The sequence below is a fragment of the Cryptomeria japonica genome, chromosome 1 (assembly GCF_030272615.1).
Source record: "Cryptomeria japonica chromosome 1, Sugi_1.0, whole genome shotgun sequence".
Classification (NCBI taxonomy): domain Eukaryota; kingdom Viridiplantae; phylum Streptophyta; class Pinopsida; order Cupressales; family Cupressaceae; genus Cryptomeria; species Cryptomeria japonica.
Window position 1 is genome coordinate 119,335,518 of NC_081405.1, and position 19,500 is coordinate 119,355,017.

The following is a 19,500-nucleotide window of genomic DNA, read 5'->3' on the forward strand; positions in this document are numbered from 1 at the left end:
TGCTTCTCATGTAAATGTGGCCATGATAAGACACACCATAGAGACAAAGCTTGATGAAAGTTTCAAGCAAATTTTAGCAGAAACGACACAAATTGGGCATGGCATCTAAGAAAAATGGTGCTCAAAGCTTGATGGTATGCTCCTTGTATTTATATGATAGCAGGAGAGTATTGCAATCAACCTATGAACAATAATATCAATAATTATGTCTTATAACAATAATCATCAGCCTTATTATCAAGTTGCTCTATAGTGCATATAGCCTGTTTGAGTATGTTTTGCATAGCATATATGATATATTTAATATTCTTGAAAAATATATTTTGGCGGTTAAATACGTAGCATTAAGTGTTTTTTCTTACTGCATCCTATAGGGCTTATTGAACACACTAGTTTCCATAGGTGGTGCTTTTCATAAGAACAAGTACTAAGCAAAGTATGACAGTTTTACAAATGGTTTCCGATAAGCTGCTTCATATAGAAACTAGTAAAGAAGCATGTAGGAGTGAGGCCAAATAATTGGACAAACAGATCCATGTTTTTTATTGCCATAATCATCAGTCAAGAGCATTATTATTATCAACTGACTGTATCCTGGCGTTCCTATAACAATTACTTCATCCTTTAAAGTCATATTGCAAGGTAATCCTTGGAGGAGGTGGTGCTGTAAATCAAGGGTTTTCTCAATTGTCAAAACTCAAAACATGAAGATACCTTACATTTCTTAAGAGAGTGTATATTAAAATTACTTAATTAGAAAAGAAATTCATGTTATATAACAAAAGCTATAATCACAGCTATGGATTGTTTTCAAACCAACTCTATGCCTTCAAAAAAGAGGTCCTTCAAAGAATGTATTTTCAAATGAGTAACTCCAACAGTTATTCATAGACTACAGAAAAAGCTATAATCAAAGTACCTCCATGGCTGCAGCATTACAAAGAAGTAATGTGACAAGAAGTTGATGTTGTCTCTGAACGACAGGAAAAATAGTAGCTGGAAATAGTACAAAAGACAGTAAACAATTAGAGTGCTTCACAATTCCAACAACTTGAAATCAATACCATTTTTAACTGTTCACAATATAACATGGATCCTCTATAATCACCAGATTCCGCAAACTCAGACTTGATTGACAAAAATATCTGAGACAGATTATGCTTCAAAAGTGAAACAAACAATCTATTCACTGTATTTACTATCTCATAGATACTCCTCTAATCTGATATTATAATGCATCTTAAGAACTTGATGGCTTTAAGAAAATGATTTTGCTTCCTTCAAAGCTAAAATTAACAATGTCAAACACAGAGAACAAGCCACGTAAGCTGAACAAGTGATTTCTTAGCTCCTAATGCCCTCAAGATGCGCCCATGCTTGCAAGATATATGGAAGAGTTGACTTGAGAGGAAATAATTAAGTTTGCAAACAAAACTTGGTACAAATTTCTTCAACTAATGTACAATTCCAACCAAACCAGGTTTAAACTGTAGCCAGAAGAATTGTGAACTGCATGAACTACTACATTTGAATGCTTTGTCCTCAAAAAGTATTTGAATTCATTATGTCTTCCCCTAAAGACAAATCTTAGGAAAAGCTGAATATTTAAAATATGTTAGAGCAGATTGAATATTGATTGTGGGGTCAATTAGTATTAGCTTATTTACATGCAAACTGTATAAAATTGCATATTTTAATGTTGCCAAGAGTTGATTAATTGAAATTGTCTTGCAAGTGTTTAAAATTAATTACTTATGCATAAGCTTTTGAGACTCAATAGACGAAGCGAATATTTCCCCTCTTAATCCTTCAAAAACTGCTCGACTTTGCTTGGGAATTCTCCTTCCAACCCCACTTACCAACTTTCCTACTCTGTCATTGTTGATGTGCTTAACTTCTTCTGCAATAACACATCCTTGTCCAACTCTTCTTAAGATTAGTCACAAGGTATCCAATGAAGACAACCTAGAAATATTAAAGATACATAAGTTCTTACAACATTCACATCCGAATATGACTTCATGTGCAGAAGCAAGTCTAATCTAAATGCAGTTTTGCACACTTGCTCAAGAATCTCAAATAGACCATGCCATAGTAGCGTCCACTTCTTTGCTTTAACTTGGAACATTTCTTTGCTCAACTCAAATTATGTTTGTCCTCAACTTTAAAGTCATTCTCAAATTTATGCTGCTCATATCTCACTTTGTACTTAGTTTAAGACTCCTTCAATCTCTCATGCACTTGAAGATATGTTTGCCGTATATTCCCAATAAAGATCTTGACCAAGTGGTTTTTTAAATCCAAATTATCCGCCTTGTTTGTGATTGTCTTATCACTACATCAAAAGGACTAGAGTTACATAATGGAGACAAGCCTCAAAAGGAAATTGATTTGTAAAAGAATGAATTACCTTATTTCCAGAATGTTAAATACATAACAAATTTGCATCCCAAGTCTTGTTGTAAGAAGAATGCTTTCTACTATACCCCCTCAAGAGCTACAACAATGTTCTAGCAACCACTTAGGTTTTACCATTAACTTGTGGATGAAAGACAGTTGATCTCTTCAATTTTTATCCACCTCCTACAGTGTAGTCAAAATAAATTCCACAAGCCTACCATCCATATCTAAAATGATATAACGAGGCACAACAAGTGAACTCAAACATTAGTGAAAAACAAATCAATCCATATTTCTCTTTAAGACCTTTTTTGCATCAAACAATAATACACATTTACTAAACCATTCTACTTAAACAACCAAGTAATCAAGCAACTTGCTTGATTAAGGTAAACCTTATATTCACTCTTTGGTGATGCTCCCCCATGGTATAGAAGAAGCAAATAAAATCCCAACTTTTTGTTACTAGGCTTACTTGTGCTATAGAACTAATATTCCTTTACAAACTTAGCAAAATCAACTTACACATTTCGTCAATCCAAATAACTTTGCAAATGTGTCAAGGCCTTGCAATCTCTAAAGCATGGACCTCACACAGTTACCAACAAATGTAGGGGTTCCACACCAATATAGGGACAAGGACGCCGATCAAATCAGGGTATGTCAGTAAGTGAATGAAGAGATAACTTACTCTATGTAAATGTAGTCACCAGGAATTACGGGTACAAGGATGGGTACAACATTCATATGCCTATAGTAAAGTTTCTTGGAAACTATGGGCCTCCCTCATTAATTGACCTCTTCAATCTTTAGGAGCAATAGCTCTACCAGCTTGTAGAACAAACTTGTTTGAAGATTGTGATCTTCATTGGGCTCAAAATCTGAACTCTCAGCCCCAGTCAAAACTTGCTTCAAATGCATCAGATGCTCATCATAAGTTTGTTTGGAATGTCATTTCCCACACATCTTCCTCCTTGAATCTTACTTGTTGATACCAAGATTTCAAATGAGGTACTTTAGCATACTGAAATTGGTCCAATTAATTATCAATTCCTGGAAGAGAGTAGCTCTTGTTGATAATTATCTTATATAAGGTCCTTGCAATCAATACATTTACCCCATAAATCATCTTTCTTGGATACAATAACAATAGGGGAGCCACATGGAGAAGTGGTAGGACAGATCACACCTTGATATGACAAAGATTGAAGTTGCTTTCTTACCTCATCTGCTTCCATTAATGATCGTCTATAAAGTCGAGTGTTTGGGAGAAGACAATCTAGTTTTATTTATACTCTATGATGGTAGCATTTATTATTTGAGGATCAGCCTTTTGTTTTTACATAAACCCTCTCAAGTGAAAGGGAAATAGCATTTTTTTTAAACCATAATCTTCTTTTATAATTGGATGTTTTTAATGTGCCATTTTTTTTCTAATCTCTATGCACTCTATCTATATAATATAGCAAAATGTTTTCTCTATTTTTATGAATATTATATCATTTCTAGGTTCCCAAGTTCTTGCTAGGCTTTTTGTGTTTTAAATCCAAGCAAATGAATTCTCTTTAAACTTTTACCATGATGTGTCAATGCCATGTAAATGAACTGTTACTATGCTTACAATAGTTCTAGCGATGGACATCAATCTACAATATGATCATACCACAAAAAATGCACAAATCCAAGTAACACAACTTATCTAATACCTATTTGTTCTGTAACTAGTATAAAAATTCCATAAGCAATTCATTGATATAGATCTCAAAAATTTCTTATGAAGCCTTACTTGACACTATAATTGTCTTTCTTTCAATTTACTAAAGGAAATAATGAATTTGTGCTTGAAAATGAATTATTTAAGTGCTTGAAAAGATTTATTGTATATGTGAATTGCAACTAAACATGAACTAAACACATCACAGGGGCAAAGCATGACACAAGAGGTCGTCCTAGAGAACCCAATTGGGAAGAAACTCTAGAAGAGAAAAGTAGTTGCCTTCTCTTGCACTATCTCTTTGCAATTCTTATAGGCTCACTGTCCTCCAAGACCTCCAAAGACACATTTATAGTCTCTTACGCTCTAATTACTCTACAACTTGCTGCATATATAAATTCTCAGCTACACACAACTCCCTAGCACACTATCAAGCAGGAACCTCATTTTCTTGCATAAAAAAGAAAGATATGAAATATAAATTGTTTAAGAATTTATTTATACAACCCCTTAGGGTGTATTTTTATAATTTCAAGTGATAAGAATCCGGAATAAGAAACCCATCAGAAATGTAAGAGATACTGTTCCCAAAAGTTCCTCTTCTTTTTTGTTCAACCTGGGGAAAATCATAACATCCATATGGGCAAGGCAAGACACTTCAGCAACTGCCACAACAAATTTAAAACCACCATGACACTTCTGTAACCAACATGACATTTCTGCGACTGCCATGACATATTTAAAACTAACATGACACTTCTAAAATTGCCAAGACACAAGTGCAACCACCATGACATAGGTGAACCAACCAACCTACTATCTCTAGCAGTTTTGTCATGGACAAAACTATACCCTGTTTCTGCTCTATTTCTCAAAACCTGCTTCAGCTATATTTGACTCCAATGTCTTTGGATCACCTCAAAAACACCTGCAACCTTCATAGATCCCTATGCAAACTTGCATACTTTGATCGTTCTAAGAGTCAACATACTAGAAGTATATTGGCTCTTGAAAGTGTTTCAACTTACATGAAAAATAAAATTTTAATAGAGACTACAAAAGTTTCATAGTAAGTTTACGTTGAACTTACTTTCCATGACCCATTCAGACCTATCTCCTTTCTGTAAGTTAACATTCTTCCATTATCTTCTGATTTTCTACTTTCAAAAGTGATGGGTCTTCCCAAGACAGAAGGCAACGATAAAAGAATCAAATCGGTTGACCTCAGCCCTGGCATTGACCAAGAAATCTGACCTGCATTGAATCTGCTACTGCATTTACTAGCGCTTTAAGCATTCACTTGTGTTGATCTTTTTGTTGTTGTATTTACCTTTATCTGTGGCCATGACTTTTTGTTGTGTTGACCATAGGAGAGTATGTGGTTGAGTGTCTCCAACATTGCCTGAAGCAATACTCAACAATTTCTTATTCATGCTTTGAGGTACATTGACACCATTAACTTTTAATTACTGATTTTCTTTGTTAGGCAATAAATGCTGACTGCACTACTTTCAGGGTTGAAAATTACTAAAAATGTTATTGATCCCCTTTGATTCCAGAAAACATTCCTACAAAATTTGAAAGAGAAATAAGCAAGTTTGGCAAACTGTAATCCAGCAAGGATGTTGGTATAATATAATCCAACAGAATAAAAGCACTATCATGTTTGTGACCCCATCCAATTTGTAAAAAATTTTCACCATATCTAGCTAAGGCAATTTTTGGCTTGCTAGTTGCTCGCACTCACCCTCTATATTATTACATTCCCAACAGTTAGAGAAATCACCGTTAGATTGGCAATTTTTCTCTACTTTTAAGAGGGGCAACTCCCTTCATATGATTGGGGTTTTGGAATTTTTCTGTACTTCTAACCAGAAAGTACAAAAGGGAAAAAGAAAAATAAGGCAGGGAAATCCTGGATAGAATTCCTCAAAAGAAAGCAGAAACAACAAAAGAAAAAGGAGAAAAAATGAGTAGTAAGTTAGTAACTATCAAAGGCACAAAATCTTTTGATTCATGCATACAACATTGGCAAAAGAGAGAGGATACTTGATGGCCTCTCCCTCCAACATATCAAGGAAACGAGAGGAATCAATCACACATTAGATATACAAATAATCTGTAATAAATGAAAAAGATAAAGAGGCAAAGTTCTGAAATGCTCTTCTTGTTCATTCAAATCAGAGGACAAAGTATTAGTCCCTTTAATATGCAGTCAAAAGTATAAGAAAAATATGAAGACCGATTACAAATCAAATATACAAAAAAAACCTGCAATCAAAGGAAAATAATCAACACAAAGTTCACGAAAATCCAAATTCTCCTTAAAATTTATGTATAATGGTTGTGCTGAAAGGAGAAAAACCTCCAAGAGGAGAACCCAAAGAACATAGAAAATAACCTGAACCTCGAGAGAACCGAAAACCTTTTCAATGATATGGCTTTACAATAGGGGAAAAAGTAGTTAGCTTTCCTGCAATTACCTAATAGTCTCTTTATTTGGGTTTTCATTTTACAAAATATTTCCAATAGCATTGTCAAGCCCCAGAAATGAGTTTACAATATTTGACAACCTCACAAGGATATCCACAACATCTATACACCATTGTTATAAAGCTTTTGTTTTGGCACGGGTCCATTTTAATTATAATGTCTTTGCAATATCGAATCGACTTTCAAAAGAGTGTTAGGGGCAGGTTTATCAACCAATTATGGAGTTCTAGGAATCAACCAAATCACTAAAGTGTTAAATTTATGTAAGCCTCCAAATTTTTCTTACACTTGCCAATTGTCTTTGCTTAAAAGTTTCTAAAACTTCAGCAAAAATGCCTCTATTGAGAACCAAAGAGGTTCCAACCACCTGTCTCAAAGCCAAAGGGATTCTTGGGAAGTGGCAGAATGCTGAAACACATAAATTAAGAGCTTTTAAAGTATTTGGCACCAAAGAGGTGCTCAAGAACCACTAAAACATCAATGAACGCCCTATGCCATCCTATTTTGGCAAAGTTTATCTCTTTGGGAACTAGTAGGGTTCTTGGAACCATAGATTAGAAATCGCCCCTAAACCGCCAAACTCGGTGAGTCCGAGCTCGAGACATGCTCGCAAGTCTCTGGAGCTCGGACTTGGACTTGGCCGAGTCTGGTGAGCAAACTCGCCAGACTCGCCGAGTTTGGCAAGTTTGGCATAAACTCGCCAAACTCAGCAAGTCCCGTGCCTGGGACTCGGCCGGCCGACTAGGCTTTAAAACTCGGCGATTCCGAGCTCGAGACATGCTCGCCAATCTCTGGAGCTCGGACTTGGACTCGGCCGAGTCTGGTGAGCAAACTCGCCAGACTTGCCAAGTTTGGCAAGTTTGGCATAAACTCGCCAAACTCGGCGAGTCCCGTGCCTGGGACTCGGCCGCCAACTAGGCTTTAAAAAAGCAAAAAAAAAAACATTTTCTAAAGTTTTTTTCACTTCTTTTTTTTATGTTATTTATCTTCCAACCCTAAAAGTGAACTTCATTTCATTCATTTGGAAAAATAGGAGGAGAAAAGTGAGTTGTGAAGAAAAACAAGGGTGCATTGAAAAAAAACCAGCAAGGAGGAAGCTCAAGATTTCTTCCATTTATCACATTGGGGCTGCATTGTGTTTGGATTTGGTGCATCAAGAGTTGGATAGGAGGAGTTTGCAGCTCATTTCAAGCTTGTTGTAAGAGGTAAGATTGTTTTTTTGAAGATCTTTTTGTTTCTTGTATGCAAAAATTCCATTTTCTATTCATTTATTTTGAAAGTTTTACATTTTCTTCCAAAATTTTTTGTATGTTTGTATGCAGTATGTAGTATGTAGTTGTACTATGTAGGGTTGTATGTAGGGTTTGTAAAAAAAAAATTTAAAAGTAGGGTTTGACAAACCCTACAATTTTTTTTTAAAAAAAATTACAAACCCTACCTTAGTTTTTTTGAATGTATGTATTAATTTCATTTTGTATTTGTAATGTTTTATTGCAGCAAACTTCACTTTATTATTTGCCTCAACTTCCAGTTTCACAAAACTATCCTACAATGTCTACTTCAGCTTCTAGACCCCCCATTAGAAAGAATCCTGCTTGGAAATATCATGAGGATTTTCCAAGCCAAGGAAAGGGGCAAACAAAATGTACATTTTGCAAAACAATATTCTATGGTGGTATATATAGACTGAAATACCATATTTTTGGTGTGCGTGGACATGATGCCGAACCATGCCTAAAAGCACTCCCTGAGGCCGTACGTGATTGTTCTGTAATGGTTGAGGAAATTGAAAGAAAAAAGAAGCAAAAGCAGGATCGAGCGGCCATTGGGAGAGGCAACTTTAGGAAGAGGGACACAGTTAGGTTGTGTTGGAGGCCCTTCTTCCTAACCTCCATATCGTCCCACTCAGTTTGCTACTATTGGTGTTGGTGCTTCCGCTTCTACTTTTGTAAGTGGCAGTGCCACTGCCACTTCTCAAGTTCCTAGCACTAGTAGTTGTAGTGGGAATGTTAGCATTGGACCTAGGATTCGTAAATCTAGATTGGATACCTTCTTTGTGCCTCGCACTACTCCCGGGTCCCAACAGTCGCTTGAGAGCATGGGTTGGAACAAGGAGGTCCATGAAGCCGCTAAAATGGCAGTTGGCAGGTTTTGGGTCTACGGCAATGTTCCATTCTTTACAGCCAAGTGAATGTTTTATGTTTGATTGTTTTAATTTTTATAGATTGATTCTTCGTTTTATTTTTTCTCGTACATACTACATACTACATACTTAACTTATCTCATTGAATTTATTTGTGACAGGTCTCCTTATTGGCAAGAAATGGTCGATGCCCTTACCATATGCGGGGCGGGGTTCAAAGCCCCTTCTAAGTCTGATTTGACGGGACCCATTTTGACTCAATTGGTGAATGATGTGAAGAAGGAATTAGGTGAACAATGCCAGATATGGAGCACTAAAGGTTGCACCATCATGACTGATGGTTGGACAGATAGGAGAAATAGAACTCTCCTTAATTTTCTTGTTTCTTCCGCAGGTGATTGATTAATTTTAGTTTCATTTAGTCTTTAATTTTTTATTTTTTATTTAATGATTTATTGAATGATCATTGATCTTGCTGTCTTTTTTTATTTCAGGGGGCACCGTTTTCATCAAGTCCATTGATGCCTCTGCCTATTGCAAGAATGCCACCTACCTATGTGAGCAGATAGAGGAGGTGATTGATGAGGTGGGTGAGGAGAACGTGGTACAGGTGGTGACCGACAATGCAGCAAATTATGTTGCTGCAGGTAAACTTTTGATTACAAAGTTACAAACTAATTTTGTTTGCAAATTAATTACTATTTTGTAACTTCATTAATTATAATGCAACAAATTATGTTGTTGCAGGTAGACTATTGATGGAGAGGCACCCATCTATAGTTTGGACTCCATGTGCTGCCCATTGTATTGACCTCATGTTGGAGGATATTGGAAAACTCCCATGGGTCAAGAGATGTGTAGAAAGGGCGAGAAATGTGTGCAAATTTGTATATAATCATTCATGGGTGTTGGCTCTTATGAGACAATACACAGAGCAGAAAGAGTTAGCTCGTCCAAGAATCACAAGATTTGCCACAAACTTCATCACATTGCAGTCCATGCTTCGTTGTAAGTCGGCCTTGAGACGTATGATTGTTGGTGAGGAGTGGTCTTCCTCATCCTATGTTGCCACCCATGCAGTTAAAGATATGGCAGACTGCCTTTTTGATGAGCGAGACTTTTGGGTCCCTTGTGATGAGATAGTGAAGGTAAATTTTTTATAAAGTCTACAATTTAACTTTTTGTTTTATAACTTATTCATCATATTCTCTTATTTGCTCATTTTTCTAAATTACACAATATTTTCAATTTTGCAGTTTGTTAAGCCCCTGGTGGTTTTGTTGCGAGTTGCGGATGGAGAAAAGCCCGCAATGGGCTACATATATGAGGGCATAGATAGGGCGAAGGAGGGCATCATCAACTTCATAGGCTCATCCATGCAGCAGCCTATTATCTGAATCCGGCATTCCATTTTATCCCTTCTTTCAAGGCTGATGTGGAGGTCCTTAATGGGATATACTCGATTATGGAGAAGATGGCACCTGCTGGTACTACTCAAACAGAGCTTATTCAAGAGCTACAGCTGTTCTCAAATGCACAAGGGGAGACCTTCTCTCATCCTATCGCCAAAGATGGTAGGACAACTATGATGCCAGGTAAAAATAAATTGTAAGGCTTAATTTTAGTTTTATTGTATATTGTTAAATGAGTTTATGAATGAGATTGATTTTATTTATTTTTCTCATTTCAAACTCAAATAATTGGTGGAGCTTTTTTGGCCCAATGACACCAAATATTCAGAAGTTGGCCATTCGCATCTTGAGCCAACCATGCAGCGCATCTGGTTGTGAGCGCAATTGGAGTATGTTTGAGCACATACACTCCAAGAGGCGCAATAGATTATCTGTGGAGAAGAAGAATGATCTTGTCTTTGTTCACTACAACCTCCGCCTGAGAATGAGAAAGAATGCATTAATTGACATCTCTCCTATCATTCTAGATGAGGTTGATCCCGATGCAGAGTGGGCCACTAAGATAGATCTTGTGGCTGTCTTTAGTGATGATGACACTGATTGGATCGACCAGGTAGATATAGAGGCTGAGGCTGTAGCCATGGTAGAGAAGAAGCGGAGAGCACGAGCAGAGACAGGAGATTAAGAGGCAAACACTGATAGTGACACAGATGTTCCTGATGTTGGTGAGCATGGCATGGTGTCACAGGGAGCGGCTATGGCTGCCGAATCATCCAGGACCTACCTTAGACACCTTTGCAAGGGGTCGAGGCCAGAGGGTACACGCTCCTTTGAGCCATAGGCTTGTAGTTGTATTTACCTTTGGTATTTGTGTGGAACATTTGATGATGATCATATGATGACATGGATTTTTCATTCCATGAGTTTTGTAGTATTGTATACATTTGACAATATTTATATATCTATGTTTGTTATTTCCTTCAGCTACAATTTGCGCTTATGCTTATGTGATTGATGTATACTTGTGTATGTAATCAAATGAGCCGAGTTTGATGATGTTATTGTGTCTTTAAGGTGTATTCAATAAAGGGTGCTTGAAACAAGTTTTAAATCTTTAAAAATCTCTAAATTTCTTGAGTTTTTCACTTTCCCAAGTCCAGCCGAGTCTGACTCCGAGTCCGAGCCGAGTCCGAGTCCCATTTCTTTGCTTGGAACTACCTCGTTGACCAAAATCAAGGTGCCAAGAACTACTCAATTCACTGAAAAGAATTGAGCTTCTTTTGTTTGTCAATTTGACAATTTTGGCAATTATTGTGTCATTGAGAACTCACATGATTCTTGCAAGTTGCAACCACTCAATTTACCAAAATTTTCTATCAATGAAATTGATTCCACATAGAACTAATGCTCCAAACACTTGCTTCAACATTTATGAGCTTCTGAAGAATAATTTTGGCACCGAAGAGGTTCTTGGGAACTTGATTTTCACCAAAGAGAAGGCTTTGAACCCTTAAAAGAAATATAACTCAGATTTAATCTCAGTTCCAAGAACCAACCATTCAGCCAAAAATGACATGTCAAGAAGCAAATCAAGTTCATCCTTCACTAACAACTAATAATGGATTCAGATGTCACAACCCCAAACTTTCTTGTTTTAGGAATGTAATGGGTTATTCCTAAAGGTCATCTATTTATAAAAGTAAACCAATTTCATTTACTAATTGATCATAGATAGGAAATTCACAGTACTTACGGAAGCAAATCAATTTCATGCTCTATTGACACTTGATCTTAGGTAAAGAGGATCACAGTCTGAAATGGCTTGCCAATTTGTATGAAGAAGCTATGTCAGAAGCAATAATATTTAGTGAAACAAGTCAATTTAATACTCGATTCACAACTGTCATAGATTGAGAATTAGTAATCTAAAAATATATTTAAGAGACATGATATTTCCAATCCATGATTGTGCTTAAGAGTGTTTCTAGCTGAAACTATGGATAGATTTTTCACAACAATGTTTCTAATCACACTGTGATCCAAAACATCTTGTCAACTTGTACCAAGAATGCATGTTGATCATAGGATCAAAATATTTTAGTAAGCAAATCAATTCACAGCTGATCATAAATTAATAAGCTGTAATCCAAAATCTCTTGTCAATTTATATCAAAAATCTATGTTAATCATAAGCATGGAAATCTAAATAAGTGAAGCAAGTCAATATCATACTCTGTTCACAACTCTACATAGACCAAGAACTAACAATCCAAAATGAATTAAAGATAGATATATGCATTGGGATAATATCAGAGTTGTGCAGCAGTTTCTAATTATATCACAAGGAGAATCTAAGGGTTAGTTTAGGAATCCTCACATTGAAAGGATTTGGTTAAAACTATCATAGCTTGAGGACAAGCGATCTTGGGAAGGGCGGACTGTCATGTCCCTGCCTGAATGGTAATATTAACTTTGCATCAATTGATAGAAAATTGTCTTATTCATAACACATCACAATTTTCTGATCCACAGAAAGCAACGATCAGGGTAAAGAACAGGCATACATCATCAACCACACTAATTAGTATACACACAAACAATATCCAAGATGAACCCAGCAATTATAACAATTGAAGATCTTTAAGTAACAAAATAAAATATATAAACAAACCATCAGAAATCTGCCTTAGTTAGAGAGGTGTGAAGGATATTAAGGAATAATGTCATTAAGGTTAACAAAGTCTTAACAAAATGGCACGGGTCAGATGTGAGGAGAAGCAGCCTTGGAGAAGGTTGCACATAAGGAAAAGACACGACCCTTCAGTGCAATAGAAGGGGTATATAAAGCAGATCCACATTTTCATCGAGCATCATGCATCGAAGAAGAGAGAATAAGCATTTGAACAAGCAAGAGATTTGCAGTCTCACTATTAATATATCAGACAGCAGTTTACATACTGGTCAAATATTTTAGTATGAAGTATAATGTATGGCATTTTGAATTGACTGAATTGTTATTTGTCTTCCATTTGATAGGAAGTAGGAATGTTACATGGTTACATATTGCTACTATTATATATATTTATATATGCTGTCATCCTTGCTACTATGTTGTCTATGCATAATAGAATAGATATATAATAATCCCTTTAAAACTTTCATCTAATCTGCCATCCCATTATGGAGGGGAGAAAGTGCACATGAGGAATACAAGTAACTAGGAAGCCATTCAGCTAGAGACACCCCAAGTGGGGCTGGGAGGCCGAGTGATGGGTGTGATTCCGTGCTCCTAGGCTTGATGGAACGACTTGAGGCGCCTTGTATGATCTCCCATGGTGCTTCATAATGTGGATAGGTTGTTGGGAAAAGCCTTAAGGGAATCCCACATGTATATTATGTAATTTACAATAATGATTAAGATAATGTCCCTAACCCTAGTAGGAATGATCAAATTTGTTATTATATCTAACATGATTGAGGGGTCTCAATCAGGATCTAATTGGTAAATGATATCTCTATTTCATTCCTTACTTTACTTGGGATTGTGATTTTAGGGCAAAAACTAAGGCATTGGAAAAGGGAGCATTACACAAACCAAGCATTGAAAGGTTATAAGTATTGTTTTTTAAGTATGTACGTCACCTTCTCCAACGTAATTGGTTTGGAGACAATTGGCCTATAATTTGAGTTTTCCTATAGGCTAGTTAGCAATATAAGTGAGAACTCCAAAGTTCTTGGAGAACACAGGTTCAATTTAGCAGAGTTGTTATTCATGGCATTGAGTTCAATTGGTTGTGAGGAGCCACTTGATGCTTTCAAAGTTATTTTCCAGCTTTTTGGGAGCTCCCCACACTTCTTGGAGGAGTTTTCTATTTTTAGAAAGTCACTCGGTTGCCTTTGATCATCGTCCCAAGTCTTTAATCTCATGTTGGTATGATCAGAGTTTGATGTCTATGTCATTTCAGCACTTCCCGCAACTTGAGTGAATTAAATTAATTATTCTCTTAAGTTGTCTAATTTAAGAGAATATTAAAATAATGTTAATTTTAGTATTAATGCTCAATAGTGTATATTCTATTTTAGTTAGATCGTCTACGATCTTCTCAGCAGTTTCTTATTAGAAACTTGCTATTCTTGTAAATATTCTTGTATTATTTATGAGCATCTTGCTCATTCTGTTAATTAATCAATTCTTTGAAATCCATATGCTTCTGCATTTGTTTTATGGTATCAGAGCGGTAGTGATCTTGGGCGGATTTTTTTCCTATAATTCACATTTTCGTGTGAGGACCTGTAATACACGTTTGTGTGTGAGGACCTATAATTCACGTTTTTGTGTGGGGGCTATCGCAAGGTTTTCTTTTCTGTGTGTTTGTGCCCGCACTGTAACTCCCGCGTGACCTCTGCTTCGGTGTTCTGTCTGTCCGCGACCTCCGTGCGTCTGCGACCTCTGTGTGTCCGCGACGTCACGCGACCTGCAACCCTCGGCGTCACGCGACCTGCAACCCTCGGCGTCACGACGCGACGTCACGCGACCTGCAGACTCGTCACGACCTTTGTCCGGCGGCGTCCGTGGCTCTATGCGCAACCTGCAAACGTCGCACTGTTTTATGCTCACTGCTGTGGGTTATAAAACCCGCATGGATATCTCTACTGGTGACGCGACTCTTGTACCAAGTTCCCTTCGACTGCATTTTTTTTTCTAGGCATCTCATGGCTTCCACGACCCTCTGAATTTTTCAATTAAGGTGTTTACCTTCCAGTTTTCATCGAAAATAAATTTTTCTTGCAGATTCTTGGTGGGTTTTTCGAAACCTAATCTGGGTAGTTGCCCGATTTTTCTGGGTGCATCGTTTTCCATGCCTCGATTTTTGAGCCAACGGATTTGAATTTGGTTTTCAGATTCCTTCTGGGTTTTCTCTCATCTTTTAGTACATTGGGAAACATGCAAATGGCTTCTCTCACCAATCTGATGTTAGAAGGCAGTCAACGCTTTAATGGCCACAATTACAACATCTGGAAACAGCATATGTTGACCATTTTTGAATATAGGCGTCTTGACCAGCTTGTTTTGGGAAAAGAGCTCAGTCCTAGTACACCTGGTGCAGATCAAGATAAGTTTGATGAACGCAATCGGGAGGCAGTTATGCTTCTCAAACTCTCAGTGACTGATGATCAGTTACCGCAGATTCCTTCCGACAAGACAGCTTCCGACATCTGGAAGCATCTGAAGGAATTGCATGAGACATCCGACAAGAGCCGAGCATTCTTTCTAAAGAATCAGCTGTTCTCCATTATGATGGACGAACGTATGTCCTTACAGGAACACCTCACGAGGATTAAGGACATTCGAGATCAGCTCAAAGCTATTGGTCGGACTATGGAGGAAGAAGACATGGTAGTAATCACTCTGAAAAGTCTTCCGAAATCGTATGAACACTTCATTGAGACTCTCAATATTACTTCCACTAATGTTGATCTGAAGTTTTCAGAATTGTGCACCAAACTTCTACAGCAGGATCGCTGGAAACAAACAGTTTGGTAGTGGTACTACGTCAGCCTCCTCGGAAAATGTCTTCACAACCCAATCCTTTCACAAGGATAAAGGCAAATTTTAGTCCTCTCAGTCTTTTCAACAAAAAGGCTCTTCTCAGACACAGGATGGTGCTAAGAAGAAGAATGTGCAGTGCAATTACTGTCACAAGTACAGCCATATGAAGAAAGATTGCCGTCAGATGCTCGCTTCTGAACAAAAGAAGTAGGGAGGGTCACACCAGAAGGCACATGTTGCTGAACATTCCGAGCAGAAGGAGTCTGCCTTTTATGCCTTTATGGCTAAGAGGTCTTCAAATCATGCCAGGTCTTCTGCTTGGTACATCGACTCTGGTGCATCACGTCACTTTTCTCATCGGCGTGACTGGTTTACAGACTTCTCATCTTTCAGTGATTCTGTTGTATTTGGCGGAGGTGAGGAGTATACAGTTGTTGGCAGAGGCACTGTTCAGATACAGTCTGGTGGCAGGACTCCTTTTCCTGAATGTGTACTATGTTCCTGGTATGGAACTTAATCTGCTCTCTGTCAGTCAGATTATGAGGAATTCTCCTCAGCTAGATGTGGTGTTCAGTGCTCACAAGTGTTCCATCATTGATCGGGAGACTCGTCTTACTGTTGCTGTTGGTCTAGAGGATCATGGCCTATACAGGCTTCTTGACACTGGTGATTCTCCTGAAGTGGCTCTGGCAGCTCGTGTTTCTCCTCTCAGCACTTTGTGGCATCAGAGATATGGACATCTCAACATTCAGTATCTCTCTCAGCTATCTCGGGAGGGACTTGTTTCAGGGTTACCTGATATTCAGACTCAGCATCTTGGAGTATGTGGCGCCTGTCAAGCTGGCAAACAGCATCGGACTTCATTCACACATGGACAGTCTTGGCGCGCATCTAAGGTACTTCAATTACTTCATGCTGATATTTGTGGTCCTATGAATACATCTTCTGTTACTGGTTGCAAATATTTTTTGCTTATTGTAGATGATTTTAGTAGAAAGATGTGGGTGTACTTTCTTAAACACAAATCAGATGTATTTAGTATCTTTCAGAAGTTTAAGTCCTTTGTTGAAAAAGAGTCTGGATATAGCATCATTACTCTTAGGACAGATAACGGGGGGGAATTTTGCTCTTCTGCATTCTCCAACTTCTGTGATACCCATGGCATCAAACGCCAATCTGTTTTATAATTTTGGAATATTAAAATTACAGCTTCAAGTAATAATTCTTTAAAAGGTGTTATAAGTGTGTTCCAAAGTTGGACGCCTAGCCTTGGGGACCTTTTTGCACATTGAAATATATTATTTATTTTTCAAAAAGGTCATTCTGAAAATTTGGGGAAAAGGGGAATTATTATTCAAAATTGCTTATTTCTCTCCCGAAAAGTTATAAAAGGAAGATGAGTGCTCATTTGTGAGGTTAGCCATGAAATGTTATTTTCTTTTGGTATTGGAGAGAGCCTAAGTTTTTCCAAAAAAATTTGAGGACAAAAATCCTCTTGGAGTTGCTGGTTTCAGGGACAAAACCCCCCTAGCTAGTTTGATGGCTTCATCTATAAGTTACATTTGCACATGTACGTTAAGTTTCAGTTTGAGTTGCTTCAAGAATGAAAGTTTTTGATGTTTCTTGATGATTATTGATTTGCTGATATATGTGTGAGCATTCAGTTCTTTGAAGGTGACTTTGGTGGTTCTTCCCTTTGCTAGGTTGTACCATTCCAAGACAAACTTGCAATTTATTTGTAGCATGTTGAGTTTTGAATTCATTTTGAATATTTGAATAACGTTCTACAGACCTGGCTGCTCCTAATTGCAGAGTCTCATTGCTGGTTCAAGGGAGTTTTGGTGGTGTAGATGCAACCTTGTACAGCCAAGTACAAGTCATACCACTTCCAGACAGAGGCATGAGAGTTTGGGCATGAAATCACTTCATGTTTCTTGCTTAATCTGAGTTGGTTTATGGCATTGTGGGTTAGCCATGTTGGTTTTAGACCTTTGGAGATGAACTTTGCTGGATTTTATGGAGTTCGATGATTTTCATAGTGATTGTAGTTGTAGACACCTAAAATTGTCCTAACCTAATTAGATAAATATTTTATTTATTTAATTATTTTATCCTAAGCCTTCTATTAATTAAATAGATTTTTATTTATTTAATTAATTTACTAAAGTCTTTTTCTAGCATTTCCCCATTTAAATAAATATGTTTATTTATTTAAATTATCCTTTCCCTGAATTAAATAAATGTTTTATTTATTTAACTGGCCCTACTTCTTCTATTAATTAAATAAATTTTTATTTATTTAATTAATTCATTAGTTTTTTCCTCTCATGACACTTGTCATTCATCTCTTAACTTACCTTTAACCACCTCTCTAATATTTTCCTATTTCCTATACCTACCCTTTAATCTGAGCCGACCATTTATCCTTCCACCTCTTAATCCTAGCCCTCCATTTTTAGGGTGCTCTCTATAAAAAAGACCTCTTCCCTACCCTTCCAAATAGAATTTAAGCATAAGCACCTACACTCTGTCGAATTGCAACCACAATCCATTCTCTATTGAGCTCTTGTGCACACAAAATCTAAGAGCAACTATAATATCAAGCAAGATCAATGGAGATAGGAGAACAATGGAGATCAAACCTTAAAAACATGTGAAGGTATAATCTTTCTATTTCGTTGTTTACATGATTTTAGGTTATTCATTGGTGTATGTTGGATTCATTGTAAAACTAGGTTTAGTGGTTGAATCAATTAAGTTGTATAATATTTTAGTTTCCAATTCCAGCATGTACAATAGTCACTGCTACAATCTAATCAATAGCATAAAATACTCTGTTTCCTAATTCAGACCTGCAAAATCATTGCTTGGTGTTCATAGGCACTGTTTTGGAGTTGTTTTGAGGGGCTCAATCCGCTTATGCTTGTTGGAGATGTGTTGGCCACAAGCTAGTTGAGTTTTTTGGGTAATTTTACTTGCTGTCCAGACTTGTTGCAGCGCAGACCTCCCCATCTTTCTTCATCATTCATTCAAAGCATCTCATTTTCATTTCATAGTTGAGTTGGATTGTTCATGAGATTGGCTCTATATGGAGAAGTTACAGCAATTCTGTTATTATCAGCATTTATTTCTCTTATACAGTGTTTATAATGCATGTGAACTTACTTTGTAATACTTTGGATGGTTATACCATCAAAGAGCTGTCATTTCTATGCATTTTATATTGTAAACACTGGATGGTAGTACCACCAGTGGGTTTGATCACTGCTCATTCATGTACGTACTTACCCTGCTAAACAAGTGGTTACATTGTGTTTTGCTTTCCCATTGAATAAGTGGAAGTACCTTGTTTGCTTTCCCACCAAACAAGTGTGCGTGCCATTTTTGCTTTCCCACTGAATAAGTGTAAGTGCCCTTTGTTTCCCACTAAATAAATAGATGATTTGTAATTGCACTCCACTAAACAAGTGTGTAGTGCTTTTTTTTTTCAATATTACATAAGCACCCCACTGAATAAGCGAGATTGGCTGGTTTGCTGCCTAGTGCATTTATTTTCAGTTGCAGCATTCTAATTAATTGTATAGTCTTGAACACCATATGCTCTCACCTTGCTCATCTCGGGAACTTAGTGACCAAAGGATGTTGCATTGGATCTCACTTTCAGTTGGAAGTTATTAAAAAAAAAGAAAATAGGGATTCTTATTACAAAGTAACTAAAATGTCCTTGGGGATGTTAAGGGATAGCTAACCGTCCTCGAGACAGATGGGGGATTGTCTAGACGTCCTC

At 37.1% G+C, this 19,500-nt stretch overlaps 1 protein-coding gene across 1 annotated transcript in view; it reads right to left on the bottom strand.

The window, feature by feature from the left end:
- The window catches only part of LOC131026819 (DUF21 domain-containing protein At4g14240), a 127,439-nt gene that overhangs the window by 106,175 nt on the left and 1,764 nt on the right, over positions 1–19,500 (bottom strand). Inside the window, exon 2 of the mRNA XM_057956812.2 lies at positions 920–996. Coding sequence (XP_057812795.1) covers positions 920–996 — 77 coding nt within the window. The remainder of the gene's footprint in view (positions 1–919; positions 997–19,500) is intronic.